This window comes from Lathamus discolor, chromosome 10, assembly GCF_037157495.1.
Source record: "Lathamus discolor isolate bLatDis1 chromosome 10, bLatDis1.hap1, whole genome shotgun sequence".
Taxonomy (NCBI): domain Eukaryota; kingdom Metazoa; phylum Chordata; class Aves; order Psittaciformes; family Psittacidae; genus Lathamus; species Lathamus discolor.
In genome coordinates, this window is record NC_088893.1 from 20504067 (window position 1) to 20523990 (window position 19924).

At 50.3% G+C, this 19924-nt stretch overlaps 1 protein-coding gene across 1 annotated transcript in view; it reads left to right on the plus strand.

Annotated features, from left to right (window-relative positions):
* Positions 1 to 18125, plus strand: part of KCTD16 (potassium channel tetramerization domain containing 16) — a 57025-nt gene extending 38900 nt beyond the window's left edge. The window contains exon 3 of the mRNA XM_065690451.1: positions 12339 to 18125. Within this exon, the coding sequence (XP_065546523.1) occupies positions 12339 to 12790 (452 nt within the window). The 3' untranslated portion in view covers positions 12791 to 18125. The remainder of the gene's footprint in view (positions 1 to 12338) is intronic.
* The last annotated feature ends 1799 nt before the right edge of the window (positions 18126 to 19924 follow it).

The window sequence follows — 19924 nt, forward strand, 5'->3', positions numbered from 1 at the left end:
AAAGGTTTAATGTGAACGTAAGGCTCTGACTGCACTGCTGGTGGATTTGTGGCGCTTTCCAAGTGACAAAACATCTTAAAGAGTAAATTCTGGGATGGTTTTGAGGCTTGGCAGCTCGTGAGCCTGTGCTCCTACAGCCTCCTCCCCTTTGCTGAGGACCAGGCATCCATTCTATAGAACAATCTCAAACATCACCCCACCGCGGTGCTGTGTTAAAGGCAGGGTGTCTCCTTGTGGTTTGGGGTGTTTCAGAGCAGTGGCACAGCCCCGTCTCAAATCTCTGAGCTCAGCAGGGCTGGTTAGTACTGGGAGGCAGGAGACCAAAGGGGACTGAGTTGAGCAGTACTGGGATGTGGTGGTACCCTGGAGTTGGACACCAGAGACTCCGTGGTGTCCTGATGGCTGCGTGCTGCAATGGACGGTGCTCACTCCTCTGGGTCCCTGCTCAGGGGACCAGCGGTGGGACAGGGCTTGGTGGTGCAGGAGGAGCAGCCAGGGTGTCACTGTGATATCATAGCCAGGACGAGTGTCCTGTGATCTGGTGGTGGCAACGAGACAGACCTTGAGCTGTAAATTATTCACGTAAAGGACTAATACAGCAAACGTTACAGAGCTGTGCCAAAACAGGGCTTAGTTGTTTGTTATGCTCGACTGCGATACAGACGAATGATCCTTTTGTCTTAGGCACTGTTGGGTGGCACACTGATCTCCAACTAATGCTTATCACAGCAGAAATGCAAGTACCCATGAAATGAAATTTCACTGTAGTAATTAAACATTTTGGTTACAGATTAATCTCCCATGTTGAATACAAGTTTGTTTTGTTTTTTCGAAGGCAATGGGTTGAACTTCAGGAGTGTGAAATGTAATATTAAGCCCCAGAGAGTGCATAAACCCTGCGTTTATTCCAGCCAACTTGTTGGATGAATGGGGTGGCACCTATAGCAGAGAAACAGAAGTGTGCTACTTGAGGTGGTGAGTGACGTTTCCAGGCTCTGACTAGAGGTGAAATGATTTCACACTGCCAGAGGTAAATACATGGCAGAAAAGAAAGATGCAAACCCAGCCCTCCTGTGCCTGTTCTATTCCGAGTCTTTCCGGCAGATGGGGGTTATGTTTTCCTCCAACCTGAACTATTTAGAAAGGCAATGCAAGGTGTTCGCAGGAACTGCAGCTGAACCAGCCCAGCTCCCAGGGCAGCTGAAGGCAGCGTGTGAGAGCTGCGGGCATAACTGTGCTGCCCGTTTCTGCCTTCAGCTGAGCAGGAACGTGAGGTTTCCTATTGCAGAAAGCCCTCATGTACCTGGGCATGGCGATGCCTCAGCTCAGAGCTGTCCCCACCAGACAGTCACAATGCCAACAGCGAGTTCTTAATTCTGCCCTGAATGAGCACTCCTACATTAAGGGAAATATCAGGGTTTTCCTCCAAAGTGGATTTTATGGTGATTGTTTTCTTTGAAATGCAATTAAAAAAATCAATGCAAAGTTTGTTCAACAAGCCGGAAATTCTGTGTTTGAAGAAATGTGTTTGTACCAGTTACCTTCATTCTGCTGTAAAGCAGTGCTAGGACATTATAGAAGGGAGTCAAGGAAGCCTGTCTACAATTGAGCCCGAATTCTGGCAGCCCCATTTCCCACATGCCTCTGCTTTCCCTCTTCTAAAGAGCTGCTTTCCAGGACATCAGGCCCATGGGTTTAATTAGAAAAACAACCCCACATCTTGCTATAGGTCGGAAGCAGCCTGGGCTTGAGCACCTGCAGGAGTTAGGGCTGCTTCTCCCTTTGTGGGGGGTTTCCTGAGTTCTGCTGCAGATCCTGTTTCTCCTTCGGGGTGGGTGCGAGTGGGTGAAGCCAGCCCGGGTCCTTTCCCAGACTCAGGACCAGCTGGGCTGGGTCTGCCCCAGCAAGGGCTGTGCTCACGGGCTATCACAGAACCACAGTCCCTCACCAGGCTGCTCGGCGCTGTGTTGAGGAGCAATCCCTAAGCCGGGCTGGGAAGCCTGGCTGACCAATCCTGCAGTTCACTCTGTGTGTGTATTTACTTTGTCCCTCTGAAGCTTTCTTTGGGCCCAGCCTGCCCTCACAACCTGCCTGGTTAGCTTTGGGGTGGCTGTGGGATGGAGGCATTTCCAAAGAAGTAAAGACTCTCTAAGGTAAAGAGCACAGAAGTGCATCACGATGCTACAGATGCTGCTGGGGTGCTCCTTTGAAATCCTTGTCGGTCAGTGGAAATACATTACTATTTCCAGAGGGATTAGGATACATCTTCCCGTAGCTGAGAGCTTACTTACGTTTGCAGCATTTCTTCTAGGTCAAAAGACAGAGTCCAATTTTTTCTGTGTTTGACCGATTTCCACATGCAGCATGTAAAAAATCCTTCTGTTATTACTATTTGGATACATGTGTAATGCTCTGGGATCTCCTGTGAATGTGGTTTCCATCCACAGAGGTACGGGACTCATAATCCTTGAGGCTTTCTGCATTGTTATGGAGAAGTGTAATAGGAATCAGTGACTTCCCCAAAGACTTTTTGCATTCTGCTTTAGAAATGTATGGAAGGAAATATCCGATAGTCTGACAGATCCAGCAGGATCAAAATCTGTAATTTCTTCTTGTGCAGACACAGGGTGGAGCTGTGGGATCCAAACCCACTTCAGGGCCTCTTCCCCAAACCCACCCAACCCAGGTGCGCCCTCCTTGAAACAGTCAAAGCATCCTCCAGGCGGGTGAGGGACGAACCTTCGGAACGTGGCAGGAGCCCTCCCTGCAGGATGGATATCCTGGGTAGCTGCTGAGTTTGGTGCCAGGGGATGTCACTGCCCCGGGGACTATGGGGGGGCTGTGGGCACCTCGGGATGCCACAGCCCCACCTGCTTCTGTCTGTGCCCATCTCCCCTCCACTTCCCAGTCAGAGCTTTGCCTGGTTGGTGCATTCCAGCGCATCCCTCCACACCCAGGCATGGGGGCTGTGCCTTGTTTTACATCACCAAGTGCCACTCATTCCAGATTCCACTTGGGTTTACCCCCATGGAACAGGTTCACAAATGCTACTGGTGCATTTTCTGGAATTCCTAGTGCCCCTCCACACTAGTGCCCACACTGCAGAATAGAAGTAGTCAGGTATTTCATTCATGCTAATGCTGTGCGAGAGAGCCTCAGAGTGACCTGCACAGACCTGCCTTGAACAGGAGGACAAACCCTACTGCAGTGCTCGCTGCTGAGGCTCTTGACTTCATGGAAGAGCAAAGCTCATGATCCCAGAGCATTTAGGACTGCCCAGGCATGGCTAACTGAATTGGTCTTGGAGCTGGTGCTAAAAGTGTTTGCAATAAAGCGGCATCTGGAGGGTCTCCACTGCATGCATTTATTTGATGCAGAAGTACCTTGGTCTAGAATGTAAAACTGATAAACCAAACCATTCATTTCTTAAAGTTCAATTCACCACTTAAAGGATAGAAAATAAACCAGGCTAAGCCGCAGCAACAATGAACAGCGAGATATGGGATTTAAGGCAAAGCCCACTGTGGCTGGGAATGCTTCTCTCACGTAAATCAAATTTATCTCTATGGAGCAGAAGGCTGTTTTATAAAGTTCAGACAGGAAAAAAAATAATAACAGAAAACTTCCAGAGAGAGTGTCTTCAATAGCTGGTAAAAAAAAACCATCTGCCCCTATGGAAAGGGGTATCTGATACTTCCAGGAATGCAGAGCACCGGTACCATCCGTGCCCCAGGCTGCGGGTGCAGACCCAGACCAGTCTGTGCTTTTGATTGCCAGCACCAAGCAGTGGTCTTCTTAAGAAGCAGTTTGTGGAAAATGAGATGTGGGTCAATGCTATTGAAAACAAGCTGCTACAGCACAGAACAAGAGTTATTTGTTAGTGTGAGTGAAAACCCACTGTTGTCCCAAGCAGTAAATAAGCAGGGACTGAGCTGCAAACACCACTGGTCAGGTACAGCACTCGGCTGCGCTGCTGTTGCAGCATTAATTCCTGGTAACTGCGGATTTAATTTGCAGCTTCATTTGGGACGCAGCCTCAGGATGGAGGAAAGGTGCCCAAGCCACTGTGGTCAGGATGTGCTGTGGCCATTGGGCAGCTCCGCTGGTGTCCCCATGATGGGTGTGCAGGGACATTTTATACAACACTGAGTGGTAAGTGAAGGGTATTAGAGTGTTTAAAATGAGCCAAAGGTGAGACAAAAGCCATCTCATGGCAATTAGGAAATCAGTCATAGCTTTAAGCATTGAAGAAGAAAGTGATTTCCAAAGTACCGGTTTTCAATAAGTAACTTTTTCCCTTGGATCTCTCAGCAGAGCCTTTTCTGGTGTGAGCTGTTCCTCTCCCCTCCTGCTGCCCCTGGCCCAGGTGCACAAGCCATGGTTCATTTCACACCATAATAATGACATCCATCATGTCACTGTTCACCACCCAGCCACCAGCTGCTCCTCTCAGCTCTGCCAGTGCCACCCATGTGCAGGGGAACGCTGGCAAATGGGGCTCCACTGGGCTAATAACTCCTTGTATGTTGGTCCCTCCGTGCTGCTGCTGCCGCCGCTGTCTCCTGCACAGGTGATGCTCAGCAGTGCTCAACAGGCAGCTTCAGCCTGTCCCAATGGTACTGACTCCCTGCCAGGCACATGGTACTGCTGGCAGGGGCTTGAGGAGCACTGAGGAGCTGCTTCCCTCCACCTCCCACCCTGTGCATGGTGTCCACGTGGGTGTAGGGTCTTGCCCGAGGTCTGCAGCTTCCCTGGGGCATGGCAGGAACCAGCGGCTGCTCCCCTTCTCCCGGGGAGGAGGCTCAGCTCTGCAAGCATGAGCAGCCTGGATGTGTTAACGAACCTGTAGTAACATTGGGTTTAGGTTCATCATCACCTCTTATTCAACTGAGTGATTTCAGTTCTGAGCTGTAGCAGTTCACTGCCTGTTGTTACAGCTCAATTACTAATTTATAGCATCCTAAACCCCCATGCAGTGAGTGAGTAAAGTGAAGGAAAAAGACTAGTAAAGAAAAGAGGCAAGAAGGTGGTAACCCAAAGGAAAAGGAGAACTGGACAGCAGAGTCCAGGGGGAGATCTGAGTGAGGAGACCCAGAAGAGTTCATGGGAAGGGTGACTTTTGGGAACAGCACTGGAGCAGAGACAAAGAGACAATGGGAGGATGCTCCAAGAATAGCAAATCACTTGATACTGAGAGTAAGAGATGAGAGAAGAAACTGGAGCAACAGAGACTGCAAGAACAGAATAAACGTGAGGTGAAAGGGGGTGAATTTAACCCTATGATGATGGCAACTGTAAATGTCCACAGACAGCATCCAAGGAGATAGGTATTTATATATGAGGACCAGGTGGGATGTAAAAGGGAAGAGAATAGGTGATTAAATAATCAGGAAGAACAATTTTAACTTGGGTCTTTTAAAAGGAGGGCTGAGTTTGTTCCAAGTGGAACCATAGTAAAATACAACGAAAAGACAGCAGCGCTGCAAGTTGATTAAAATACAGTCTCACTTGTTGGTTGAAAGCAGCACCGTTAGCAGAAACTCCTCATTTAAGAATTAGTTATCTCCTTGCCTGGGGATTTTTCTGCTTGACATCATGAAATAGCTTGTCAAGCTGCCGCGTGTCTGAATGCAGCTGTTGAGTGACAGACCCGCTGCCTCTCAGTGCACTGGTCTTGCTTGTAAACGCCTCTTGCCTCCATGTTCTACCCCAGTTGGATTTCCCTGCTCCACCAGCTTTGGCAGGAAGCACCCAGCCTCCTGCTGAATGCTGTGCCGTTATTTAGGGCATTGGATTTTTATGTCAAAATAACTCCACTGGGATTTGGGGCCCTCTGTTGTAAAGCCAGTCCAGGGGAAGACACAGCCCAAGCTGCTGTGTGCCCATGAACCCATCCCAACCAGCTCCTCCTTTCCCTAAGGATGTGCCCTTGCTTTCAAAACATGAACATACTAACATGAGGCATGAGTGTAGATCTTTCTGCCTGCGTCCCTGCTGCCAAGCACCTCTCCTTCTCCTTTTCCTCTTCCCACGCAAGTGATGCTATTGCAAACCCATTAATCAGGTGCAGTTTAAGCTTGCCTTCTTCCTGCCTGTAAAACCACATTTTCCAAGTCCTCTCCAGAGCCTGTGACACATTTTTGGACAGCCCCTTCCCATACTGTAATGTACAGGCTGGGCTCTACTTTGCCTTCTGCCTTCGACACTTTTTCACCATTATTCGCAGAATCCCAGACTGGTTTGTGTGGGGAAGGACCTTAAAACTCACACAGTCCCAACCCCTGCCATGGGCAGGGACACTTTCCACTAGAGCAGCTTGCTCCAAACCCCTTCCAGCCTGTATCCAAGCTTGGTTCTTTGAAGACATTAGTTTCAACAAGTGAGACTTCAGTACTGTCTGTAAATCCAGGGATTAAGCAAATGGATGTACTCAGGAATATCGGAGCCGCCTTTCTGGAAGGTTTTAGAGGTGAAGCCCCAACAGGTGACTGAGCTTCCTTGTCTCAGTTCTTGTCTTGTAGATTTTTTAAATCTACGGCCCCTAATTTCATTGTACCTGCCCAAAAGGCAGAACGGAATCAGGAATCTGGCTCCTGGTCCTCTTCTATGCTCTCTTCCATGAGATTTCTTTGCACCAATGTCATTTGTGGTGGGGGCAAAGTGGAGCACACAGATTATGCTCAGAGAAATGGCAAGTCTGAAAATAGCTCTCAATTAGCAATTGATTGCAATTAATTGGAACAACATAGGCTGACATGATAGCTTCATATCTCCAGAGCCTTTCTGAGTTCATGAGTTCTAATTTTCAAACGTGATGGCTCCGTATTTCCATAACCGTCTGTCAGCACACTGCAGAGCACATCTTCACGAAGCAGGAGCAGTGCACACTTTGGCTTGGCTAACTACAAGAGGTGTCCAAACCAGGGCTCAAGTGGCAATGTAAACTGTGGGGTTTACTTGTAGGTATGCAAATACATACAGATGTGTGTATCTTGAGGTCTTTCCTGCCCGACCAGAGCTGTGTGGAGCTGCAGATCTAAAGCGCAGTGGGCACTCCTGCCCTAGCTGAGGAAGCTGCCCTGGCTTTGCCTTGAGGCACTGATGCTTCATTGACATTCATCTAATTCCGTGTTTCTCTGCTTTAGCTGCTGAGGAGCCTGCAGGAATGCTCATGAGGGTAATGCTAAAATTAGGGCCCTGGGAGGGGACGTGTTTTCTGATGGTTCCGGCTGATTCGGGTTATACCTGTGTTGGAATTAATGGGCGATTGGAATTTCTTTCTTAATAAGCATCAGGAATACATCAGTGTAGAACACCTGGGGGGGCGGGGGGTGTGTGTGTGTGAATCTCCATTCACCTGCATTGCTCCCTAGGTTTTGTGTCAATTCAATGTCCTGTCAGAGGGGGTTGTGTCTTTTCCTGCTGAGAAGGTGACACAGATCTGAGCTCCCCACATGGTAATGCCAGGGATTGCGCAGGGGAGATGAGGAAAACCCTCGCTCTTCAGCCAGGGCTGGCTTAATTCAGTCATACCGCTTCCAAGGTCTTGGATGTAAATTTAAAGTAACAGAAGGTCCAAGGAGTGATTGTACTAAGATATGGTGTAAATACAGCAATAGTAAGTTCAAAAAGGTATAGAAAACTCTTACATTGAGGGGCCAAGGCTGGGCTTGAAGGAGGAAGATGGTGGTAGTGGCAGCTCTTAATTCTCTCTGCACCCAACTTAAACAAGCTGGAGATGTTTGACAGAGAGATGGAAAGAGCAAACAGTGTGGGCAGGAGAACACTTCTGCTTCCGTTTTTGTATCAGTGTCATTTTCCCAGGGGAAGATAAATGCCACAGTCCTGATGGCCAAATATTGTTTCTGATCACAGTATTTGGAAAGGGGAGTACAAAGCAAGGAGGCCAGCAGCACTGGATTAATCCTTGAATTACTTCTTATACTGGGAATGCTGAACAGTCAGACCTCTTCAGCCTACAAACCAGGCTATTCATTTCCCTTCTCTTCTTCAGGCTAAATGCTTATTAAACTGTCAGTGAAGAATGCAGGTGAGAATTGGAAGGGTATTGCTCAGCTATGCTCTTGCTTCTGTACAGCCAAAGGTTTTCCTTAGTGGATAAGAGCTACAGGGTGGAAAGGCAGATAAATCTGGTTGTACAAGCCTGAATGATGTCTACAGTCCTTCCAGAGGAGGATTTGGTGAAGCAGACAGCTCTGGTTAGGCTGATAAAGAGGTTTCAGAAAAGGACTGATTTGAAGAAACCATAATCAGAAACAATTAGAAGCTGACAGATGACCTGAGTTAATGACGGAGACATTTGCTGAGGTATCACCCCATCCTGGGAAGGATGCTGACGGGACAGGCCAGGCTGCTCCTGCCGTGGGGACAGCCACCCTTACCGACAGCTTGTTGTGGTGGGGGATGCCCGAAGCTGAAAGGTCCTCCTGGGATGGGTTTGCTGGGTATCACAGGATCATAGAGTCCCAGCTGAGAAGGGACCTTATGGATCATCTGCTCCAATCATCCTGGGCAAAACACGGCCTGGACTAGATGTCCTAGCACCTTGTCCAGCCAAATCTTAACAGTGTCCTGTGTTGGGGTGTCCACCACTTCCTTGGGGAGATGATTGCAGTGGCTGGTTGTTCTCAATGTGAAGTCAGGGGTGTTTATTGCATAGAAAAGTGATGCCCAAAAAACCAAATTGACCATGGAAGTGATTTTCCTCTGAATAGGCTTTTGCTATGAAGCGCAAGGAGGAGCCTGTGCGCTGTGGGGTACCTCACAATGGTCAGGAATGCCTGACCATGCCAATGGCCACGGCTGAGCAATTTCTCCAAACGCTTTCAGTTTCTTACCATACTGCTGCTCACACTTTGAGCTTCCCTTCCCACCCTGAATTTTAACTTCATCACATGCTACTTTGAGAAAGATCCACATATAAATATTTTGGCTCATTTCATATGCCTTCTGGTATGTTAACACCGGGTCTCATATTTTCTCCACCATTTGGGGAACTTATTTTTATTTTCAAACAAATCTGATACTCTTACCTAAGTTCATTTCCAGATTTGAGTGTTTTAGGGAAAATCACAGGAGCTCTGGTAAAATGACAGTGCTGGGAGAGAGCTTCCTGATAGAAGTGTATGTGCTGGCTGGGGACAAGTTCTCTTGCATGAGGCGTACACCTCTGCAGACAGAGAGGCCATGGGCAAATAATTCTGGTTTTTACACTGGGTTAGCAAGTTAAAATATAAATGAAAACCCTTTAAAATAGAAGAATTAAATGAGTAGACTGGGCTAGGCAGGAAGCTGGGATCTGCAGAGAGCAGCTCACATCCTGGCTCCATCAGTTCCCCTCCTTCCCTCTCGCTGCCTCCTTTGAACATATGGGAGAGTTCAAAGCAGTAACATTACTGTCAAGTCCGTCCCTGGCTTTGTTTGCTTGCTGAAATTTGACTGAAGATACTCGATCCCAAATGCAAATAAACCTGCCGCGTGCCCGTCCTGCTGCCAGCACCCGTCCCCGAGCCAATTACTTGCATGGCATTTGTCATTGTTCCTAAGCTTTACCTTGGCAATTTTATTTAGACAGGGGCATTTTCTGCTGATAAATCTGGCTCGATTACCAAGTCAGAATATATTTATTAAAACACCAATTAGACCTTGGTCTCTCATCAATCACAACACCTTTAATTCATGCATGGATGCCAAAATTGTTAGAGGCGTTGTGCACGCATGAATGAGTGATCTAAATCAAATTGTCACTTCACCACCATCACCTTATCTTCAGACCTAGCGGCAATCCATTCTTTATTTACTACATGAATAATGTGCAGTATTTTTAAAAGCTTCAACTCTTCAATGTTTTTGGTGTGGAAGGGAAAATATTTGCTTTGCCAGGTTGCAAAGGGAAGTATGGAGGCAAGGGCATCAGGGTAGGTCCCCATGGGCTGGAGGGGATGGGGGCTGGCCAAGGGTGCCTCAGAGGCTGCGTGGCTCAGAGCAGGAGCTACCCATTCCCAGGTGCCAATAGTCCTGGCCGTGGTGTTAGGTGCTGCTCAGGTGGGGGTCATTTGCTGCAATTAGCCCCAGCAGAAGGGATAAAGTGTGGAGAAATCAGCAAGGCTTGAGGATAGCTGAGAGGCTAAAGGTGGAGGGATAAGAAAGGGTATATGAACTGGAAATAGAAACCTAAAGCTAACAGCTTTGGGGCTCTAAAGCAAAAGAAGCATCAAGAAGTGTACAAGGACAACAGAAATGGATGAGACTGGATTGAGAGCAGTAAAACAGAATGGCTCAAATTGGGATGCTCACAGACAAAGGTTGGTACAGGCCATGTGTGTAGGGGTAAGGAGTGTCTGGACACTGCCTCAAGGAGCACTCGGTGCCAAACCTCTGTGCCCTGCATTGTCCCTTCCCTTTGAGTAAGAAATCTCAGTGCCTCTTGGTGAGCAGTTTGTTGCTAGCTCCGTATCTGTAGCAACAAACCCGCTGTTTGTTATCCTCTGCTGGGCTCACATGGAATTTTTCCCCTGGGAAAAACAACCCCAAAGTAACCCCAGAGCAAACCAACCCCAGGCCTCAGGGAAAGGGCTGTGAAAACAGGGGACAAGGGGAATGGCTTGAACCTGCCCGAGGGGAGACTGAGCTGAGCTCTTAGGCAGAAGCTCTTCCCTGTGAGGGTGCTGAGGCGCTGGCACAGGGTGCCCAGAGAAGCTGTGGCTGCCCCATCCCTGGCAGTGCTCAAGGCCAGGTTGGACACAGGGGCTTGGAGCAAGCTGGTTATCTGTGATGGCCAGGGTGAGGGTCTGTGCGCCTCCTCTCACAACAAAGAGGCTTCACTGATTTCAGCATGGAGGTTCTGCGCCAGTTTGATTTTCTGTCTCGGTTCTCTCCCTGGTTTGCTGCACGCCAGCAGCCCCTCTGCACAGGGATTTCCTGTTCCCTGCTTGCAGTGGGTTTGTTGTGGAAGAGGGAGAGGAGAGAAAAACTGGAAGGCTGATGGTTTGTGTGTCAATTATACATCAGAGTCTTTGCTGCTTCTTCAGAAGCTTCTATTAATAATAATTATAATTAGGGCACTGGGAGACGAATGTGCTGAGATCAGGGAGAAAGCCAGGCAAGCCAGGCCAGAATTAATTAGCCCCTTTTATCTCAGAATCTCAAAGCATTTAGACATTAATTAATGAATTCAGTGGTTAAATCAGTGCGATGTTCAGTTTGCTGCGGGAATGGTGGCTGCTGCCGGGGCTCAGCACCCATCCTGCTCAGCTACGGGTGCTGCATGGGTGGGTGCTGCTGCAGGCGCTTCCCCTCACTGCAAAACACAGGGCGTTGTCTGTCCCCCATGACAGCACCCAGAGCCGGGATGAGGAGACCCATGCCCTGCACTGAGGATCCCCACGAGATGCAGGTCCCTTGGGGATTGAAGCTGATGGCTTCCCATTCGTCCCGTGGGGAATAAAGGTTCTCCACTGCCTCAGACCCAGACTCAATGAAATCTCCCACCTGTGGCACTGAGGTTATCCCAGGAACCCCCCAAAGCCACCACCGTCTTCAGCAGCCTGATCTTGCCTGGTTTTCACTGTTCCACCTCATGAACAGACACATTTCTGCCTCCCTGCTCACCCGCTGTATGCCCACCCTTGGTGAATATTCATTAAGTGAAATTAGCATCTATTAGGCCGTAATTAACTTATGAAAGGCTTGTTTTGTGGTAATGAAGTATACACTCTAGATGTGCCTGATTGCTTCTGGGGTGTCCCCCAGCCCATAGAGCATCCCCTGAGCAGAACCTGGCCCTCCAGCATGGCACGAGGGACTGCACCCCCTCTGCTTCCCCGTGGCTGTGAAATTACAGCTGGTGGGGTGCCCGTGACCTAAATGTGTGCAGAGCAGGAGGGTGCTGAGGCGCTGGCACAGGGTGCCCAGAGAAGCTGTGGCTGCCCCATCCCTGGCAGTGCTCAAGGCCAGGTTGGACACAGGGGCTTGGAGCAAGCTGCTCCAGTGGAAGGGGTCCCTGCCCAGGGCAGGGGTTGGAGCTGGAGGAGCTTTAAGGTCCCTTCCACCCAAACCAGGCTGGGATTTATTCTGTGGTTCTCTGAGCTCCTGGAAGCCGATGGGGGGGAGATGACCCCGAGGGGAACTGAGCAACGCAGGCCAGGGGAGCGGGTGAGGGAGCTCCCAGGTTAGCGGAGATCAGCTCCCACCTGAGCCCCGTGGAGGTTTTGGTGTCCGTTTGTGGGGACACTCCCCGGGAGGTGGGAGCGAGCAGCCTGCCTCGGGCACGCTGGGGTGTCAGAGCCGCCGCTAACGCGGGTCTGTTCCTCTTGCAGGCGAGCCCTCCCGGTGGTCCTCGTCCCACTGCGACTGCTGCTGCAAGAACGGCAAAGGCGACAAGGAGGGGGAGAGCGGCACGTCCTGCAACGAGCTGTCCACGTCGAGCTGCGACAGCCAGTCTGAGGCCAGCTCCCCGCAGGAGACCGTCATCTGCGGCCCCGTCACCCGCCAGCCCAACATACAGACTCTGGACCGGCCGGCCAAGAAGGGGCCGGTGCAGCTGCTGCAGCAGTCCGAGATCCGCAGGAAGAGCGACCTGCTCCGGACTCTCACCTCTGGCTCCCGCGAGTCCAACTCCAGCAAGAAGAAAGCGGTGAAGGAGAAGCTCTCCATTGAGGAGGAGCTGGAAAAATGCATCCAGGATTTCCTCAAAATCAAAATCCCAGACAGGTTTCCAGAGAGGAAACATCCCTGGCAATCCGAACTGCTGCGGAAGTACCACCTATAGGCTCAGGGCAGGGGAAGCACACGACCTGCTCACCGTTAGAGCAAGGTTCTAAGTGATACAAAAATAATTCCCAATAATAATTATTTGTTAGGTCACAAACGAAACAGAATTCATCTCTATTGTACTGCCTAATTTGCCTCTTTCACCTTAACATTTCTAGTCCTAGGGCAACGAGATTTTTCCAGTCGTGGAAGCACAATGACAAACGCTTTTCTTTGTAAACTCTGAGTCTTACACAAGCTGAATACCTTAAGGGCACATCCATGCCGAGGGCAAGGGATGCTCAGTGGGGAGGGGAGGCTGCTGCTGCTGGTGGATGTGGCCCATGGGCAGGCAGTGTCCTGGTCCGGGGCTGCTGCCTCCCCCCGTCTCCTCGTAGTGCACAGTTTGTTTGGAGGGATGTACACTGCTCACAGAAACAAGCTATGCCATGACAGTTTACCTTAAGCATGTGTATATATATATATGTGCATATATATATGTGTGTATATATATCTGTGTATATATATATGTATATATATATCAATATATATTGCTTAAAGATTTTTTGGCTCTCTCCTTATAACTGCACTTTCTCCGAAAAGAGCATTTTTTAGCAGTCTGTGGATGTTCTGTTTCTTCTTCAGGTCTTTGAGGGTTGAACAGTAGAAAACCCATCCCACGGGCCCTCTCCTCTCTCCCTCTTCCCCCTCCTTCTCTGAGACACTGTAAATGCATTTCAGTGGAGACCAGGGAGCAGTGTGTGGGGCTTTGTTGCCGTCAGCAAAATATTCCATTTGTTTTTGATGATCTTGTTCCCTCCGTGTCCTCCCTGCGCCTCTTGTTGTGTTTCTCAAGGCTCTCCGGTACCAGTGGGTTGGATGCGTGCTGATCCCAGTTGGAAAGCTGTAGGAGTTCTGCCGGTGCTGGTGAGGATGGTGGAGTGCTGCAGGCGTGCTTGGCCGCAGCTCCTGCGCAGAAGCCATTCCAAGGGATTACAGGAGCCATGTGCAGTGCAGGGGATCCTCGCTGCGGGACGGGAGTCACGCACGTTTCAGGAGGCAGCACACGCCCCAGGAGGAGGTACCCGCGTTCCCATCCCCGCAGACACCCCCGTCTGTGCCAGTCCCATCCGCAGCCGGTGGCAGGGCGGCAGCCAGCAAACCGTGCTGTGAGCTCCTGCTGGCTGGGGAGCCATGGGCAAGGCTGCTCCTGCGTGGATCAGACCCCGGGGTGCAGAGCTTGGGGAACAGGAGCGATGGGGTGCAGCAGGCTGTCAGTGCTAGGTAGCGCCTGAGCAAGGGCCGGAGGGTGCTGGGTGGTGGCAAGTGGTCCGAGACACAGCGCTGGTGAAACCGGGTGCAGGTACAGGTTGGGGGTGAGCTCAGGCTGCTGAGCTAGGGCAAGTGATGGAAAAATGCATTACTGCAGTCACCTGCTTTGTCCATAACTGAGTACAAAGCAGCTGCGGTATTTGAGGTAAATTGTTTGTTCTCTAAAGGCATAGGAAGAGGGAGATATTTTGTATATGTGTAAAAGTATGGGAAGTGATGGTGCTGGTAACACAAAGCACTTCTTTGACTCTAACTTCTCTAGTGTCCTGCAGGTTCCAGGGCTTCCCCCCTCTTAACTTTCAGAAGCTGCTATGGGAGGTGAAGTCAAGTCTGCGCAGATGATTTCTGTTCTCTTCATGCAAGGTGATGTCTTCATCCTTGCAGGGCTCCATCGTGCCCGCGCCTGGCTGGACACTACAGGGACACTGGTGTTGGGTCTGCACGGGCAGAGGTTCATACCCATGGTGCAGCTGCAGCCGTGCTTATTGTGAGATGCAGATTTTACCCACAGAAAAGGAGGCAATACTTGTCCAGAGGGATCCATGGTGTGAGCTGGCTGTGGGGAGGGGGAACCCCCCCCAGCAGTGCATCTCCCAGCCTTTGGAGCATAGGGCTTGGATGTGGCAGCTTGGCATCATCTCCGCTGAGGCCTTACACGCAAGGAGAGTGGTGTTTCTTGCCGTGAGCACGCAGCACTGGTAACAGGGTGAGCTTGTGAAGCAGGGGCTGACCTGGGAAGTGCAGGGCTCGGTGAGAAAATGCAGCACGTCTTGGGGTCAGGCTCTAGAACCAGCTCAGGCCTGAAGTGCTGCATTACCTGCTCATTTTCGCATGGAAATCAGCACTTTGTGCAGGATCCATGGATTTGGCTGCTCTCAGTTATCTGTTGGTTGGTTTATAGTAGTTTAATTTTCCTACTCAACATTTCCCATATCTCGATCCCCCCCCCAGCACCGAGCAAACAAAACTGGGGGACAGACAGGGCTCTCCCTCAGTTCCAGCTGTGTGTGGTTCGGGACGGGTCACCCCTCAGCAGCAGGCTGCAGCTAAAACCTTGTCCTCCGCACCACACCAGATCATCCCCTTCTCTTTTTAATACCAGAAATGCCGGGGCTCTGTAAATGTGTGACAGCAGAAGAACAGGCACTGTGTGTGTGAGTGTGTGTGTGTGTGTTCCAGTGACGTGCAGGGCGCACAGGATTGCGCCATGATGAATAACTGTAGAAAAATTAGACCAAATGAAACGTGCCCGAATGGGCTTGATTTATGTGGCCTTCATGTCTTCAGTTTTAGATGGAATGGTTATTACTCTCCAGTGCTACAGAAATAAAGGTCTTAAACTGCAGTAATCACAGGCAGGCCCAACCTGCCAGGAACCACAGCCAGGATGGGGCTGGAGGAGAGCAGGTGCCTGGGCATGGGGTACATGTGGGTGTTCATGCGCTCTTGTGCTGCTGTGTTGTGCAGGGATGTCATTCTGGCCCAGCGTCATGTTGCAGTTGTTTTGCAGGACCTATGGGCTGTGCTTTGAGGCTTTGTGCTGGCAGGCTTGAGGTGGAAGAGTCCCTGCTGCCAAGAAACCCAAGAAACCCCTGTGCAGTGGTGGGGAGCTCTCTCCCCCTTTCCTTTGGGGCTCAGCCGCTGGATGCCGCACAGCATCCGTTACTGCTGCTCCAAGTCCCCTTCTCCCCCTCTTTTCCTTGCTGCTTTTCTCTGCACCACCAGTACCCCCCGGCCAGAACTGCCCCCCACCAAAGAGCCACGCTTTGGGCACCTTGTTCTGCCACCATCAGCTGAGCACTGGACCCTGCTGCGAGGCAGAGACAGGCACCACGGCCATGGGAAGTGCTGCTCTCCAGAGCCCCTTAATTCACATGTGGGTGGCAGAAGGTCAGGAAAGAGCGACCAGACCTTGTGCCAGTGCTGATGGTCTCACCCTGCGCAGGCACAGAGGTTTTCTTATCGCAGGAGGGCAAGAAGGTGTTAACTCTGGAAGACTCTTCCCCAAAGCAGCGCTGTGCACACATACATGCATACAAGTCCGTATCCATACCTACAGTTAGGTACACGCACCATGGGAGGAGGCCACACACTCCTGCCCTCCTGGCGTGGTTGTACTCCCCTGTCTCAGGATGTGGCACCATTGACTGTTGGAAGGGGTGGGAGAAATTCCTGTACTAGGTGGGTATGGAAATGTTAGAGCCGAAATGGGGCGATCAGGGAAAGGTGGGAGACAGATGCAGCGCAGTGGGGGGAATTGAAGCTGGAATAACAGGTTAGCTATAAGGTAGCTGGGTTTGGAGCTCTGGGAATATTCAGGTCAATTCCACTTTCTTTCAGTGAGAGAACCCGTGTCTGTCCCTAGGACATTTTTGGTCACTTAGCGCTAGCAAGCCAGAACAAAACTCGGTTAACAGAGTTCTTTATTCCTTCTAAAATAGCTAGGGAGCAAAATGGGATTTGAGCTACTTTCTGCACGCAACAAAGACCAAATACAGGTTCTGTTGAAACTAATTTGAAACTTAGATTGGCTTCAGTGGGACTGAGACTCCCCCAAAACACCTTTTCTCAAGAAGAACAGGCACTCACACCAGTGAGGGTGAGGGGAAGCCATTAAGCTCCAATAACGTTCACATCCACTTATGCTTCTTATCACTTCTGTGTATGGCAAAGAGGTCTGGTGTTTAGGGGTGCTCTTGTGTGCCCAGCCTTTCATTGCCATGGTCTGTTTGTAGTCTTGCTTAAGGCACGGAGCTGAAGGAGGGGGGAGGCTGATGTATCCCTGTATGAGCACACAGTGGGCCAGTGCCTTATGGGGGGGACCTGAGCAGGGCTCAGAGCATCAGGGGGAGACCAAGGGAGAACATGGGATTTACATGGACCTGTGGGGACCAAACTGCTTCCCTTTTCCCTTTCCCTAAATCACATGCACGCACCATGCAGAGGCCTCACAGCACTCTGGAGGATGTTTCGGGGTTTTAATTCTACTTTTGTGAGTCCGTTTATTCATTTTACTTGCAAAGTTGCGGGCTGAAGGAGAAAACAAGGCTGATTTTAGCTGGCAATGACCGTAACATGAGAGAGCCCTTCAGCTGCACCACACGCGCTCTCCAAGCCCCAGGAAGGCTGGAGAACACCCCCCAGGTTCTCACCCTGTCCTGAAGCCCTTCCCACCATTGCGAGTACAACGTGGACTTGACTTGCGGAGTACTTTATGCATAAGGCCCCATGTGTATCATGGTACAAGGTAATTGTCCAGTCTTCTGGATAGTTTATGCCCCAGCGGGGTTTTGTAGATTAAAAGAACAAAAAAAAAAGCACTTTTAAATTTAAATTGTTTATATTCTAAAAAGACACTCTTTATTTTTCTTGGCAGCGATACCACTTAGCTAAGGATCAGTTTATAAGGATGCTATTACAGATTTTAAACTATAGCAATGCGAAAGCAAACGGGACAAGGCAGAGCTGGGAGCTGAGCAGGCAGAAGGTTCGGAGGAGGCGGCAGGGCCCGCGGCACCGGAGCGGGGGGGCTGGAGACGTCCTCACCTACTCGGGGCCTTGCTTCTGGTACATTTTCGGACCTCATACAAGCACTCGATGACTTTGCCGAGGCTGAGTCAGTCTGTTGCACATTGACGTAGATTAAGTGGCACCCACTGAATTACCTCTCTACTTTCCAACGTGGTTCACTTGTACATACGTGTAACGTCAAACTGTTTACAGGTTGTTTTGTGCGTAATTGTGGAGAAAACAAAAAGTTTCAACTACAATTTCAAGGAATCGATTTTACTGGAAGGTGTTTAAAGAAATGAATGTGCTTAATACAGTATAGACATCATTGGTAATGGTCTCACATGAATGCATGTATCTCTGTGTTGTCAGTCCCCACCAGTGAGGTTATTGGCAATATTCTGCAGTCTGTGAATAGCAAATATGCATCAACTACTGTGACTCTGACAAATATAACTCGGTAACTGTTTCTACTGTGGTATGTAAAAAAGAAAATAATCATGTAGCTTTTAGCCTGCTGTATTTGCCTGGTACAAATAACACCGTGAAAGAAAGAACAGCTTGGAAAACCCAACCGTGTCACAGGGACCTGTGTGGAGTCATTCCTGCAATGGCACCTGCCAGGTACTTGTGATTCAGCTGCTAAAAAAGACCTATTTCTAGAGGCTGGGAGGTGCTGGCACCAGATGACCTTGTGTTCACAGTGCTGATGGGTGAAGAGAACTGCTTGGTGTTCCTCATCCCCATGTGCTAGTTAGGCCTTACGTAGCGTGCTGGTGAGCAGTGCAGCCATTAGTGTTGGGGTGCTGAAAACTGCAGCTAATTTGTGCCCTGCCGTCCAGATCAATCAGTGCACACGCACTGTAAGAGCACAGACAAGAATAAGTAACTTGGCATCCCTCGGCTGTCATATACACACACGTAGTTACATACATGCATACCTAGATACATGCTTTCTCGCCCACTGTGATCTAGCATTGGTTCCTATTAACCAGTTCCTGCAGGCTGGGGGTTACGCTCCCTGGAAGGCGATGGGGTTGGTTTTGTCTCATGCGTTGCTGGGCTGGGCTGGCACCCAGCTGATGGTCGCAGGGTGGGATTCTTCTGCCTTCCTGACTTGAAGAGGGATTTTCTGATTCCGTGGTTTCAAAGTAGTGTCACCAGCAGCAATACTTCTGGAGAAGCCATTGGGGGCCACCTGCCAGGGTATTTCCAAGGGTACTTTGAAATACTTTTATCCTGTGTTGTTCTAAAGGGCTGGCTTCATTGCAAGTGGAGGAAGTGCAGGGCATGGCAGGAGAAGGATACAGAAGGAAAGCTGGGGTATCTCTTCTGGAGATGGAGAGCTGTCCCCGTGCCATCCATCCGCAGATGATGCCTGGTGAACAGGCTCGACATTCCTCCGGGGCTGCTGCAAAGATGAGAAGAGGGTGGGAGGAAGCCCTTTGCCATCCTCTCCCCCAGCAGTGCTGTCCTTGGGATGACAGGCTCATCAGCTGGCTTTATTGCCACGGCTGCTTCCCTTCTGCAGAGCCATTGGGGTGGGATCAGGGCTCAGTGCCGGTCCGGCTCGCATCGTTCCTCCGGCCCCATGTGCAGCATCCCCACTCGAATTGGGAAGCATCCCTGCAGGCTGGGTCTGAAAGAGCCAGAAACCAGGTGCTGCTCGTTTGGGGGCTGAGTGCCCCAAGTGACTCTAATTTCATTTTAATCTATGGCACTTGGCTGCTCCTCAGAAGAAGCCCTTTCCAGTGGCCCCTTCCCAGGAGAAGGTGAAAGATCCCGGCGCTGCAGAGCCCCATATGGCACTTCACCGTCGCAGGGATTGGGATGTTAACGGTGTCTGCACGAGCACATGGAAGGCAAAGCACTGCTGGAAGTTCAGGCTCCTCGGATGGCGAGCGGGATGCTCGCACTGCTCCAGCCTGGAGACGGACGGCGCTGGAAGCCCCGGAGCCACATGGAAACAGGATTCCCAGCTCGGCGTCTGCGTCCTGCATGGGCGGCTGCATGCCAGGAGCTGTGGGGCCAGCAGTGGGGCCCTGCCAGCCCCACGCTGCTGTCACGGCTCGCAGAGGAACCCACTGTGCCTGGAGCCAGGAGATGAGGTGTGTGTGCCCCAGACCTTTGTGACTGCTGGATCCTGCCCGTGCTGACTGAGTGGGGGTTTTTAATGACAGTTTGGAACAAACAAAAAACAGTCTTTTTTTAACGTGAAACTACAAGAATCGTTTTGTCTAAGCTGAAATGAAAGAAAAGCTTCAAGCAACAAAGAAATGAATGATGATTTCTTATACCCATTTCTGCTCTT